This window comes from Talpa occidentalis, unplaced genomic scaffold (genome assembly GCF_014898055.3).
Source record: "Talpa occidentalis isolate TD23 unplaced genomic scaffold, MPIMG_talOcc4v2.1 talOcc4.9, whole genome shotgun sequence".
In the NCBI taxonomy this organism is placed as follows: domain Eukaryota; kingdom Metazoa; phylum Chordata; class Mammalia; order Eulipotyphla; family Talpidae; genus Talpa; species Talpa occidentalis.
The window spans coordinates 14,776,984-14,791,785 of NW_023605305.1; the positions used below are offsets into that span (position 1 = coordinate 14,776,984).

At 41.5% G+C, this 14,802-nt stretch overlaps 1 protein-coding gene across 1 annotated transcript; it reads left to right on the plus strand.

Annotated features, from left to right (window-relative positions):
- The first annotated feature begins 189 nt into the window (after nucleotides 1-189).
- On the plus strand, nucleotides 190-11,572 carry PDIK1L (PDLIM1 interacting kinase 1 like). Its single transcript, XM_037499058.2, has 3 exons — nucleotides 190-328; nucleotides 2,268-2,569; nucleotides 7,914-11,572. The coding sequence occupies exons 2-3, from the start codon at nucleotides 2,285-2,287 to the stop codon at nucleotides 8,652-8,654; spliced, it is 1,026 nt and encodes a 341-aa protein (XP_037354955.1). The 5' UTR covers nucleotides 190-328; nucleotides 2,268-2,284; the 3' UTR covers nucleotides 8,655-11,572.
- The last annotated feature ends 3,230 nt before the right edge of the window (nucleotides 11,573-14,802 follow it).

Below are 14,802 nucleotides of genomic sequence, written 5' to 3' on the forward strand. Positions count from 1 at the left end.
CGGGCCCGCCCCCCCTGCGGGGAGCGGCGCGAGTGGTGCGCTCCGGGCGCGCACACCTTCCGCGACTCCAGGCTCCTGGAAGCCACCGGCGCGGGGAGCGGCCGCGGGCCCCGGGCGCGCGCCCAATAGGAAGGCGCGGGGCGTCCCGGCTCGCGCTACGGAAAGCCGGAGGGGGCGGGGCCGCGAGGCGTAAGGGGGTGTGTCCGCGCGCACCACGGGGGCGCGCGCCGGCCTCTGACTGGAGGCTGCGGCGGCGGAGGCGCGAGCTGCCCGATAATGGCGGCCTGCAGAGCCCGTGAGAGGGAGAAGCGGCGGCGGCTACCCTGAGGTAAATCTGGCCCTTCGGCCGGGCGGCGAGGCCCTGCTGCAGAGACGAGGGCCCTGCGTGCGCCTCTCTCCACGGGAGGCCTGTCACGGACCTGTCAGCGGAGTCTCACTGCGGAAGGCCCCGCGCGCCTCAGGCCTCCGGCCCGCTCCCCTCAGGCCACTGGCCCCCGCCGCGGCCTCCGGCGCGGGCCCGGGGCCTGGCCGCCGGCCGCGAGGAACTAGCGCCTCTGCCGGGCTGGCTCCTCGGGGTGCAGGGCCTCGAGAAGATCCCCTCGGGGTTTCATCTGGTCCCTGCAAGGAGGGGGAGGGCCTGATACTTGGCCAATGAGCGGGGCTCTGCGGCGCCGCGTCGGGTCACACCTCTGCCCAGGACTGGCCCTTCCCAAGCCCCCTCAGGTGGACGGCGGCCGCGTCCCCGGCGCGAGCAGCCCGCGGGCGAGAACGCCCGAGACTTGCCTTCCGAGACACTTAGGTTCGCGCGGGCTGCCCCCCGCGCGGGGTTCTGATCCAATACCTCAGGGGTTTCCTAAACACCCCCCTCCCCCTTATTCGGCCGGGTGCTCTCTGAATGGGACTGCCGCGAAGGACCAGCCACTTTGAGAGGAATAGTGATTGGCGATCCGCCGCGAGCAGGCGACACTGTCTACTCTAGTGGGGACAGAAGATTCTGGGGCAGGAAATCAGACGCAAGGAAATGCAGTAAGGATTTGAAGGGTGGGTGTCCAGTTAAAGGAAGTGGGACTAAGAATCTCGGAAGCTTTCATTTTCTTTATGAAACTATGCTATGGGCTTAAAGTAACTGGCCTCCACTGCTCGGGCTCTAGTAGCTTTTTATGCCCCCAACTGTCCAATGTAAGACTGGACTGTCCAGGCTACTTTTCTGGCTCTTGGTGGCTCCCTCCAGGTGAGGGCTCGTTCCTGAAGCTCGTTAGAACCTTGACATTATTCGAGAGTGAGGAGGCAGGCTTTAGACTGTCTTGGTTCTACACATGAGCATTTCTCTGTAGGGCTTCTGCTCCTGCCTTTAAATATTTAGCAGTTTGCATTCCTGTCAGAGAGCCCCTTGATGTACAGGCCAGTTTTTGATGGCAAAAATTATTTAGACCTAAATAGTTACTGTTTACCAAGAAAAAGGTAACCGTTTTCCAGGTAGCTTTATTATTAAGAAGACATTTTTCATTTTTCTCCACAAATTTTATTTCCATTTATTTCAGAATATAAAGAAAGAACATAAACAATGAAAAGAGGAATACAGTTTGGCTGTTTACTTTTAAAGACTAAAAACAGCTCATTTTCTGTTATACATGTGCTCTTCGTTCACTTTGAGTAGCTATGCATAAGCCAGGTGTTTATATTTCTGAGGGGTTTTTGGTTTTTATGCGTTTTTATGTATATGTCAGCTTTAAGGAGAAGCTGTAGCTTTGTTTGCTTTTTCATGATCAGTAAATAAGAATGCTGAGTTTGGGGGCTTAATATTAATGACATTCTGGAGCAGTTTGTGTAGGAAGGCAGTGTAGTATGGTGGTTCAAATTATGGGTGTCACAGCCACATGGCCTGGTTTCAAACCTCAGGTCCACCAGTTACTAGCTCTTTGACCTTGGGTATGATACTCTCCATCCTTTAATTTCCTCATCTATAAAATGACCATAATAGTATCTACCTTATAACATTGTTATGAGGATTAAATGAATTTGATATTAAAAAAGTGCTTGGAATAGTCAATACCTGGTAAGTCCTACATAAGTGTTAGCTGCTTTATTATTAGTATCATTATCATCATCGTCATCATCATCAAAATATTTAGATTTCCTCAAGGTATAGCTAATATCTTTCAAGCTCTGTAAACAGTGAGACAGATGATAACTAAATCATTCATAAGAAGAAATATAAGCCAGTAGGTATACTTAATTTCAACAGAGCACTTTGTTGATTTTTCCAGAAACCTTGACCTTGAAGATGGTGAGTAGCCAGCCAAAGTACGATTTAATACGGGAGGTAGGCCGAGGTAGTTATGGTGTTGTATATGAAGCAGTCATCAGAAAGACCTCTGCACGGGTGGCAGTGAAGAAAATTCGATGCCATGCACCTGAAAATGTTGAACTAGCCCTGCGTGAGTTCTGGGCACTAAGCAGTATCAAGAGCCAACATCCAAATGTGATTCACTTGGAAGAATGCATCCTACAAAAAGATGGGATGGTGCAAAAGATGTCCCACGGCTCTAATTCTTCCCTTTATTTACAGGTATGTGGTGGTTGAATGGGAAATAGAAATGATTTCAATATAACATTGGTCAGCAAGAAGAGAAATGAAAGAGTCAGATGAACTTCTACCTTTAAAGGCAGATGTTTATATAGTTAGCAGTTTATACAGCTAAGGGTCTGCCAAGAATTGAGTTGATGTTTGCTTTAAAACAAGGTTTTATTTAAACCTGTGATGCAAATATCTAAAAATAACATAAGTCACCTGTTATGCTATGATACTTGCCAGTCTGCATAGGGAATGGCGCAACATAGGAGCTAGAGAAGTGAACAAGAATGGAGTCTAAAAAGTTCACTTGAGATCAATTTTTTTGGAACTGAAGAAAGAAAAAGGAAAACTCCACAATCAATAGCAGCACCATAGGTAATTGGGCATTTCTTTATATATAAATCACTGGTTTGAAAACAAACCTTTTGTTATTTTGGAGAGTTTATGTGGTTTATTAACCATGTAATTCCAGCTAGATTTCATGAAGTTTGTGGTTTAGTACCTGATTATTATTAACACTACTACTAGCTAACATTTGGGTTCCTACTTACTTCCATGTTCTTTAAATGCAGTTGCTCAGAACAATCCTATGAGGAAAGTACTATTATTGTCATGATTACATATAAAGAAATTGAGGCTTAGAATAGATGCTAGCAAGTGACAGAATTGGAAACTGAATCTAGGACTATCTGACAGCTAACACTTACATTGTCTTAACCTCCAAATTATTCTTTTGCCTCCACATTACTCATTTGTAGATCTGGGGAAAGCACTAACATAGAAGACAGAAAAGTTTTTTATTTTTTAGGTTGGCTTCTGCCATATATCAAAATCTCTAGTAGCTCTATACTCACAAGAGAGAAAAGATACCTAAGATATAGCTAGTTAAAAGCAACAGCAAAATTTCTTAAGTCCAACTTATTCTTAGAAAAGGGAAATACCTCCATGTTTGTGTCTAAATTCAGAATTTGACATGAGAATATAAGTCAGTTTTTAAAACAGCAAAGTTTTTGGATTAGGACCAACAAAGAACACAGACATACTGATCTGTAATTAGAAACTTGCAGGTTTCACTGAGTGATGAACAAAAAGCAATCTTGATATTTAGCATGCTATGCCTTAAAGTTTTCTCTCTTTAAAATGGTGAATATAGGGCCTCCCTGGTGGTTCAGCGGGTTGAACGCAGCTCTTTGAAGCTGTCTGCAGGCTCTGCAGCACAGGTTCAATTCCCGGCTGGCCAGGGAGATTCCCACATGGCACGGCAGACCTCTCCTGTTGCAGCTGCTGCTCCCTTCAGCAGTGCTTTCGGTCTGTCTGCCTGTTCTGCTCCTTACTCTGTCTCTGGTGAATCCTCTCACCCTCCGGCGCCTGTGGCCTGTACCCCACCTATTGTATAAATAAAAAATAAATCTTTAAAAAAATGATGAATATAAATCACAATAGTTGGCCTTTGCTCATTTTATTGTTTCCTTTTCTAAAAATGCTTACTATTTTAGTTGCACTGATAGAACATATTGGTAACATTTTTTTTTTTATTTATACAAGAGCTGGGGTACAGGCCAGAGGCGCAGGAGGGTGAGAGGATTCACCAGAGACAGAGCAGGGAGCAGAACAGGCAGATGGACCTAAATACACTGCTGAGGGGAGCAGGGGTCGGGAGAGGAGAGGTCTGCCCCGACATGTGGTTATCTCCCTGGCCGGCCAGGAATTGAACTGGTGCTACAGAGGCTGTGGACAGCTTCACAGCGCTGAGCTCGGGAACATTTTTACCACATTCTCTCTTAAAAGTAGATAGAACCTTGCCAAACTTTGCACTGAATTTTGGAGATGAGATGCACTGAATTTTGGAGATAATCTGTCTCAGAGGGTAGAAGCAAAGACATTTAAACATAGAACTTAGTGCTGATGATATCATTGAGTCTAGATTCAGCAACCATTTTTTTTTTAAAGATTTATTTATGCATGCATGCATTTATTTATGCATGCATGGCCTGGGGTACAGGCCAGAGATACGGAGTGGGGGCGGGGGTGAGAGGATCCACTGGAGACAGAGTGGGGAACAGAACAGGCAGACTGACTGAAATGCATTGCTGAGGGGAGCAGCGGGCAAGACAGGAGAGGTCTGCTGTGCCATGTGGGTTGCTCCCTGGTCAACCAGGGATTGAACTCATGCTGCAGAGGCTGCGGATTGCTTCATAGTGCGTTGCTTAACTCCTTGCGCCACCAGGGAGGCTCAGCAACCATCTTAGTAACAAAGAATTAGATGGTTTTTCAAGACTTAAGGATGTAAAGTACTTCCAGATTTGATTCGGTGATTTTTTTTTTTAACTAAAACCCATTTTGTTTAGTAATCCCTTTCATTTTTAAAATCTGATAGACATGTGTTTGACTTGTAGCACTTTTTGCTAGTATGGCTTTGGAAAAAATAATCCAACTTTCCCCAGCATCTATTTCTTCATATGTAAAATAGGAATAATAATTTCTACCTCTAATGGGTGTTATCAAAATTAGAGATGATACAATTCATGACACATAGGAAAGGAAATGCTTAGTAATAGGTAGCTTTTCAATTTGAAATTTTCTTAATTTAATTAACTATATATTCAACACATTTATTTTATTAACTAGATATTTATTTAATTAAATATTCAACACATTTAGCATTAGTGCTTTTTCTACATCTACATTTAGTAAAGACCAACAAGCTATGGTGACCACAGAGTCCCTATGCATGGTCTTCTCCAATTCTCTGCACAGATTTTAATGTGTCTCCATGTTTTCCCAGACATCTTCCTTGCTCTCAGTTGAAGCAATTAAATCATTTTCTAATAGCAAAATCCTCAACTTAAAGAAAATATACAATAAGTCATTAATAGGACATAATCTCATGCATAAGAACTTTGTGACCAGTCTATATGCTCGTGACAAGAGTCATGAATGAGATGTACGTGATGGTATAGGACCATGTAATAGGAAACCTGACATTATCCTGGAATTATGAATGTTTAAACTGAAATTTGTAGAGTGAAGAGGAGTCAGCCAAGAAAGTAAGAAAATTTCCCAAGCAGGGGCCTCCCTGGTGGTGCAGCGGATTGAGTGCAGCACTCTGAAGCGGTCCACAGCCTCTGTAGCGGGGGTTCAACTCCCTGCCGGCCAGGGAAAAACCCACATGGCAAGGCAGACCTCTCCTGCCTCGCCCGCTGCTCCACTCAGCAGTGCTTTCCGTCTGTCTACCTGTTCTGCTCCCCGCTTTGTCTCTGGTGAATTCTCTCACCCTCCTGCCCCTCCGACCTGTACCCCAGCTCTTGTATAGATAAATAAATCTTAAAAAAAGAAAAGAAAATTTCCCAAACAGATAGATTTGTACATCCAGATAACTGGAAGCATAAAGCATTCTAAGAATTGAAATAATGATAATAAGATTATAGCATGCAGAGAGAGTTGTTTTGGATGAAGTTAGATCAGCCCAGTCAGAGCCACAGCCCGCGTTAAAGAACTAAATTATATCCCAAAGAGAACAGGAATGTTGTTGAAGGACTTTAAGCAAGAGAACCTATGGCGAACACCCACTACACATAAAAATAAGCATATTAGGCTCTGTATTTCTACAGCTCTCAACCAAGGGTCCTTAAGCTATTGCCTTTGGCCTCTTTTTATTTGGCCCAAATGCTAAAAACTTTTAACATTTGTAAAGAGTTGCTAGAAAAAAGAAAGAAAGAAAAGGAAGATGAACATGGAATAAAGAAAGAAAGAAAAGGAAGATGAACGTGGAATAGAGACCTTAATGTGGCTCATAAAATATTACTACCTGACTTTACTGTAAACCTGTCTTTGAATGCTGGGATCTGCATTGCTCAGAGACATTTAGAAAGTTTGGTTTGGAGGGCCTCCCCGGTGGCACAGTGGTTGAGCACTGGGTTGCGAAGCTGCCCGCAGCCTCTGCAGTGCCGGTTCGATCCCCGGCTGCTCCCCGGCCACCGGAGGAGGGTCCCACATGGCGCGCAGACCTCTCCTGCCGCCCGCTGCTCCCCTCAGCAGTGTACTTCGGTCCTTCTGCCTGCTCTGCTCCCCACTCTGGCTCGGTGAATTCTCTCACCCTCCCGTGCTTCTGACTGTACCCAGTGCTTGTATAAATAAATAAATAACTCTTTAAAAAAAAAGTTTGGTTTTGAGTGTAAAGACAAAGAGAGGAAATGAAGTAAGAGAGATGGTGCTGGTTTTAATCTCAACACAAGTTATCAGTATACCTGACAAATAATTGTGTCATCTGTACCTTTCTAGTCTTTCATTTTCTCTGTCTCACTGGCTAACTTGCAACAAGAAAAATGCATGCAAAAAAAGATAGTTGCAGACTACTGAATACTACTCTTTGTCATCCTGAGAGATGGCTAGGAGAGGAGGTGTTCTTTGCTTCTGCCCACCAAAATGACAAGAGGAAGTGTCAGTGGATTTAAATGTAAAATGAACAGTTCACACACTCTTCAACAGCTGTTGTTTCCCTCATGGGTTGCTTGTTCAATCCATGGCTTTGAAAAGGACCCCATATAACAAATGATTTCAAGCACTATGCTTGTACTTTAGGCTTGTAGTTCATGTTCAGTGAAGTAATATTCTTGACTTTCAAGTAGTAAAGTTATAATTAGATAATGATGACAAAATAGTGATTTATTTTAGGTTTTCAGCTTGTATCAAAGAAATATTTAAATGCAAATTTGATTTTTATACATTGGTTTTTAGACACCACCCAGTGATAGAGATAGTCAGAATGTTTGCATTCTGCTTCTGGAAGTTTATGAAGTAATGGTGTCACTCTCTTCTTATCGTTGACTACAGGAGCACTTTCTTTCTGTGACGACTTGTTCTTTGATCATTTTTCTCTGGATTTCACAGATGCTGATAGTGTATGTGTAGTGAGCAAGTTTATTTTGGGCTGATTCATTGGATTGAATTTCCTAATTGATGTTTATACCCCAGCTGACTCTGTCTTAGGTCGAGATGCCAAAATTTTGGTCATTTCATGAGGCTATTATCTAGGTGGGGAGAGTTCAGCTCCATTGACACATGCAGGAAATATGTAGCCAGTTGGATACTTTTCAAAATAAAGCTATCTTTAAATAAATATTGCTATCACTTGACTTAGAGAGCTGATGTATATTCATTAGGGATAAAGTGACAGTTTGAAGGACTGAAGTTTAAAATAAATACACATGAAAGCACTGACCAAATGTTTGTCCAATTTCCACTTAAAATTGAAAATTAACTTAACGAGTTAGTCTTTCTATAACTAAATTGTATAAACCGTGCAGATGATTGTAATTTGTGTTTTTCCTTCCTCTAGCTTGTAGAGACTTCATTAAAAGGAGAAATTGCCTTTGATCCCAGAAGCGCCTATTACTTGTGGTTTGTGATGGATTTTTGTGACGGAGGAGATATGAATGAGTATCTGTTGTCCAGGAAACCCAACCGTAAAACTAATACCAGCTTTATGCTTCAGCTGAGCAGTGCCCTGGCTTTCTTGCATAAAAACCAGATCATCCACCGCGATCTGAAGCCTGATAACATCCTGATTTCTCAAAGCAGGTTGGATACTAGTGACTTGGAACCCACACTAAAAGTGGCTGATTTTGGTCTAAGTAAAGTTTGTTCAGCCTCTGGTCAGAACCCAGAAGAACCTGTCAGTGTAAACAAGTGTTTCCTTTCCACAGCATGTGGGACAGATTTCTACATGGCTCCTGAAGTGTGGGAGGGACATTACACAGCAAAAGCTGACATCTTTGCTCTGGGGATTATCATCTGGGCAATGCTGGAAAGGATAACATTCATAGACACAGAGACAAAGAAGGAACTCTTGGGGAGCTATGTAAAACAAGGAACTGAGATAGTGCCTGTTGGGGAGGCGCTTCTGGAAAATCCCAAAATGGAACTTCTCATTCCTGTGAAGAAAAAGTCTATGAACGGGCGAATGAAACAACTGATTAAGGAAATGCTGGCTGCAAACCCTCAGGATCGTCCAGATGCTTTTGAACTAGAACTCAGATTAGTACAAATTGCATTTAAAGATAGCAGCTGGGAAACGTGACATATACTATTTGCAAATACCTTGGATGAGATGCTGCTTCTGTTTTAACAGTGATGCAACATAATGTGGCCGAAAAAGAATATAAAAGGCTAAACACCTTATAAGGGTTTAGATTCTATTGTGGGATGTTTTTTTTCCTCGTTATTCCTTAAGTCCAAGTTGACCGTTTTTGTTAGTATGTTTTAAATGTGTATTACCAATGTGGGTGTAAATTTTTTTTGAATGATCATTGGTAGAAGCTTGGCAGGAAAATTCTCTAAGAGCCAAGAGAGTCCAGTTTTCTGGAAATATGTCTCTAAGTATTTTAGACATTCCTTGTCAGTATTAGGAATTTCCATGGAAAAAGAGGTTTGCATGCTGGTAATGCAACCTTTGAAGCTTTGTAAAGGAAACATATATGTATATATTTATGTATATGTAAGTATGTGAATGTGTGCATTTTGCATTCCATATGAAGAAAATGCCACTTCTGTTTAAATTATTTGATGTAGGTTTGGGTTTTTGAGATTTTTCTGGTGAAATCAGTAATGAAAAATAAAAGAACCTTCCTTCATCTTCCTACCCTGTCCCTCCCACTAATGAACTCATACTAAGTTTTTATTTTTGTAATACAGCTTTTTTTAAAAAAACATTTTGGAGGATCTAAAGTTATCTGATTAAACATAAATGGAATTGAGAGAGCCAAAGCTGCTGAAGTCTGTTTGAGCTCTCCAGTGCCCTATAGCTGTAGCAGTTGGAATAGTCACACAGTCATGGTGTAGCAGGTTGGCAAGGACATTGGTGATTCCGCCATACCTTCTTTAGGTAAGCAAGCATTCAGTTAAGCAATTAAACCACTGCTTTAGGACACGTCCACACTTGAGCATCTGCAATCTGCTATAAATTTGAACACAGGATTCCTCTGTTTTACAGATGAACTACAGTACTTGATATATTAATTTCTGATTTCAAGACTTAAAGCCTCAGCATAAAGTTGAAGAAACCAAATGAGCTCTACCCTCACATTGCCTACCCTTGATAGACTCTTGTTTAATCACTGGAATTCCTTTCATTTGGCACTAATGTTATTTTGTCTTATTTGACACAGTAATGGTAGTAATATGGTTGTATTAAATGTTGATCACCTTCTTCTAACATAGGAGATGATACCTACACAGTTTAACAAATGGATAAACTATCTTTGAAGTAGAAAAATTATCCATTTTATACAATCCCTTGGTAAGGTCTATGTCAAAAACCAGTAGACCATTATTCTTCTTGAAGCCAGTTTGATTTTAACCCTATATGGTTTTTCTAGTTATTTTCCTGTATATGCAGATAGTCAAAATCTAAGAAAAGAAAGTTTTCCTAAAAACATTAGCCTTTAAGGTTGGATAGGCTTAAGACCATTGTATCTAGGTTCATCTTTATAAAGCACTAGAATCTTTGGTCAAAAAAAAATTTAGAATATTGAAATCATTGATAGTTTGCATAGTTTCCTCAGTTTCTTGAACTTCCACAACTTTCGGAATGCTGTCATAATTTTGTCTTTATTTAAAATGTGTTCAGGGGACTACAGAAGGTAAACAAAAAAAGCACAAAAAAATGGAGCATGTAAAATTTTTGTACTATGCATTACTTGGTCTGGAAGTTTAAAATTTGTACTGAAAGGTTTTGTTGAGATAATCCTCTTAAATTGAAAAAAATCATATGCTTTTAACATTTTCAAGCTTATATAAGAATTATTTTGAAAATTAGAGGTAGAAATACACAGGAACACTTGATAATTGACCACACATATCACCAAATTGGTTCTACACAGATCTGGTTAAGGGAATTGAATTACTGGAGGTAGAAAAGCATCATTATAATGTCTCATCAATACCATGCACTGCAGAGATTTGTGGTGGTTCAGGTAATGAAATGCCAGCGCTTCATTTGCCTTTCAAATGTCTATGTGCTTGGAGCCATGATTTCCTCATTTTTGGCCCTGCCTCCTTTAAATAGCTAGTAATTATTTATTTTGAAAGATTTTACCTGTGAGGTAGAATTCTTGTAGTACCGTGGGAGGTGATCAGGATGTTTCTTCTGGAATTTTCTCAAAGTCCTTGTATTTTCAAATAGTCTATGAAACCAAGCAAAATGATAGTAAATTCTTTTGTCATTATTTGTTCTTCAGTCGGGGTATTTATTAAGTACCTACTGTGTGCTCAGCACTAAAGTTCTGTTGGGAAAAAAAGGCATACAGCAACAGCCTTTTCCAATCAAGTATGAAAAATAACCATGATTCATGAAACTTGGAAATTCCTGAATCCTTGCTAGAGAAAAAAGTGAAAATAAGAATGTGTGCATAGTGCCTTGCCCATAATAGGTACTCAATAAACAATTATTCCTCATAGGGTCTTTTGCCATGGTTTATAGTGTTTATGAAATTTGTCTTAATTGAAAAAGACCAAATATTTCAAATAAGCTTATAGGCAGCTGTGGCCGGTTAAAATATGGGGTTGTACAGTTAGTTCCTAGAATGTTATTTTGCACTAGTTGTCACTTAGAAAGTTGGGGTTCTTGTAGATTTTTGGTGCTAAGGGATACTTTATCATTACGATGAAGTAAGTGTTAAGTGTCAGATAAATAGCACACTGAATAGTTCTTTCTGCTGGTCTGTTTTTTCTCTTTGTTGTTGTTGTTTTTAATTGTAAAATGTTTATCAATCAAACTATTGTAGCAGCTACAAAATAATTCACCAGCATGACAAGATGGTCAGAAAATAAGTCATCAGCACTTCAAAATTGAAAGCAACTTTTGAAATTTTCTTTTAAAATTGTCAAATATATTTTATGAAGAATTTATAAAAGGGGGGAAATGATTGTAATTTATTGTTCATGACTGTTTTTTTTTAAAATAAAGTGAGTTTCAACAAAAAAACCCTGAAAAATCTATATTGCTGCTTTGGTGATTCTGAGTTCTATTTTACTTCATGAATATAAAAGGAGAAAGTGGGCCAGAGAAGGTATAAAATTTGAAACACTGTCATTTTCACCCTTACCTATTAAATCAAACTTCTGTAATAAGTTATTACTGAGGAAAAGATAATTGAATTATAGAAGTTTCAACATTTCAAGTTCTTTAAAATTTTGATCCCATCTTACTGTACTAAGTTGAGGATGCATGCCAGACTCAGAAGGAAGTATACTAAATGTATTTTAATGCAGTTTTTCAATCTATACATGGAGACCATGGTTTCTTTTCTATCAAGTTACCTGGCCAGCATTTTTCTTTTGTAAGTTTTATTATATACACCTTTTCTGGAAGAAAGAATTAAGGATACAACTCACTTAGTGGTGAGGAAAGGCAGAGGGAAGGTGGGCGGCAGAAAACACCTCCACCTGATCTCGTGACAGGTAGGAAAGTGGGCGGCAGGAAGGTGGCTGCTTGCGGCTCTGCTCTGGTGCAGCCGTGGAAGATGGGCGATTTCTGCTTTCTCTTCAGAGCGTAATTCTTTTTATTTGAATCCTGAATCACAAATATTTGTATTTACTAGCCTTTTTGTATCCTTTGCAGTTTACAAAGCACTTTCATGTGATCTTTAACATCTTTTCAGTGAATTTTATTTAAAATAGGGGCTGATTTTTTTTTTAAGATTTTATTTATTTTTGCACAGAAGGGGCTGATTTCTTAATGAGAAACTTAACGGTATTAACACCATGTTACTGAGGTAATGGTTTTACCCTAAAGCGAGGTTTTAGTGCCTAATCTCAGACTACAGTAGGGGTTTTCTCTAACAACAAAACTTTATCTTTGCTGAAGTAATGACCCTTGGTTGTTTTGGTTTTTTCTTTAAATTCAAATGTTGCTCTCACAGTCTACCAATCATAGCCGTGCTCTAAAGTGCAGCGTAATGACTGACAGTTGGTTTGTGGTTAGATAATACACATAAGTCCTAGTTGAGAAAGCCTACAGGCCACACCTCTTGAGGACAAAGTGCGACTTTCAAAGGCAATACTTTCCCTTTGCAATGGTTTTTCATTGGTTCAAGGGAATTGTTTAAATTAGAAAAAAAAAAAAAAAAAAAAAAGCCTGGGCTTCTAACTTCACTCTTCCATTTCCTGGTATTTCAAGTTTAGCTTGTTATGAGCAGAAATTAGGCAACTCGATTATCACCAGAGACACTGTGATCCAGCTGCAGAAGCCCAGGCTTTGGTGTAGCCGGGCTACACCAAACTAATCTAACTTCTGCAAATACCACACAATCGATGTGTGACCCTGGGCAAGTCACTTCATTCTGAGCCTGAGTTCCCGTATCTGCAAAATGGAGATGACCATACTTACATTTCAGGGTTCTTGTAAGGGTCAGAGATAATACAGCGTGCCTGGCCCATTAGGGTCTCAGGCGGTAGCCATTGTCTTTCTGATTTTGATAATATGCTGAGTGAATGAATGGATCTCCAAGGAGAGATCATGCATTAAATCACTCAGGTATTTAAGGGCAGAGTTTCCTAAGCAAGAACACAAGACTCCAGGATTGTCGGCTGCCCTGCTAGAAATATATACATTTATATACATTATATATAATACATGTATAAGCATTTTTCATAACTTTTAACAGATTTTTAAAGAGGCTCAAAAGACTAAGAACCAGAATTCTAGTTGCATACGGAACTGTTGGCATGAGAACTCTGAGTGCAGGGTAAATGGAGCAGATATTGGGAGGAAAAGAATGGACACCGAAGGCCTGGAAAGCTAAGTCATAGACTAGCCCTCAGCAGGCTGGAGTTGCACGGTTGTCTCCTGGGAGGCAACCATTCTGGGCTAGGGCTTCAGGTCAGAACACAACCCTCAGTGCCGGAGCTCTGGACCTTCTCCAGCTGGCTCGAATTAAACAGCCTGCTGCCTAGGCTTGACCTGGACCAGTCTTTTTCCAGTTTAGCAGACAAGAAATCTGGAAACTGGGCCTCCCTGGTGGCACAGGGGTTAAAGACAGCACTATCAGACTATCACCAGCCACTGCAGCACAAGTTTGATCCCCGGCTGGGACTGGCCAGGAAGCAACCACGTGGCACAGCAGACCTCTCCTGTTTTGCCCGCTGCTCCCCTCAGCAGTGTATTTCGGTAGATCTGCCTGTTGTGCTCCCGGTGCTCTCTGGTGAATCCTCTCAACCCCCGCACCTCTGGTTTACACCCCAGTTCTTGTATGCATAGATAGATGGATCTTTTTAAAAAAAAAAGAGAGAAAGAGGGCCTCCCTGGTGGCGCAGCGGTTGAGCGCTGGGTTGCGAAGCTGCCCGTGGCCTCTGCAGCGCCGGTGTGATCCCCGGCTGCTCCCCGGCCGCCGGCGAGGGTCCCACATGGCGCGCAGACCTCTCCTGCCGCCCGCTGCTCCCCTCAGCAGTGTACTTCGGTCCTTCTGCCTGCTCTGCTCCCCGCTGTGGCTCTGGTAAATTCTCTCACCCTCCCGCGCTTCTGACTGTACCCAGTGCATGTGTAAACAAAACAAACAAACAAATAAATAAATAAACATGCCTCTATTAAAAAAAAAAAGAGAGAAAGAAATCTGGAAACCAACAGGTGATCAGGTGGGTCCTCTAATCATATCAATCCCAGTGGATGGGAGAGGACACATGGTTCTTCTAAGTCTTTCCCAAAGGAATGTCAATAGTTTCCGTGCACAGACTCATAGCATCCCCTACAGCTCTGCCAGGAGGCACTGTTCTTTACTATCTTATGGGTAAAGAAACAGAGGCAGAGAGAGGGTAGATAACCTGCCTAAGGTCTGCATCAGTTCAGGTTCTGAACCAGGTTGAACCCAGGTAGGAGCTTGACCTGATCACACCTGAGTCCATAATGTTAATTGCTACTCCTCACCCCAGAGGCAAGCAGAGAATTGAGTGGAGATTGTGGAGATGCCTGATGAGTACTGTGGCAACATACGCCAAGGAAAAAGATCGGCCATGTTGAGTCTCAAGGATAACACTTGAAATACAATGTTGTAATGCAATGTTACTTCAATTTAAAAAAAAGAAAGGGAAAGGAAAACAGGTTGGATGAATACAATGAGATGGAATTATGAAGGGTCTTCAAAGACAGGTAAGGGGGGCCTCCCTGGTGGCGCAGGGGCTTAAGACACAGCACTATGAAGCTGTCCAAAGCCACTGCAGCACAAGTTTGATCC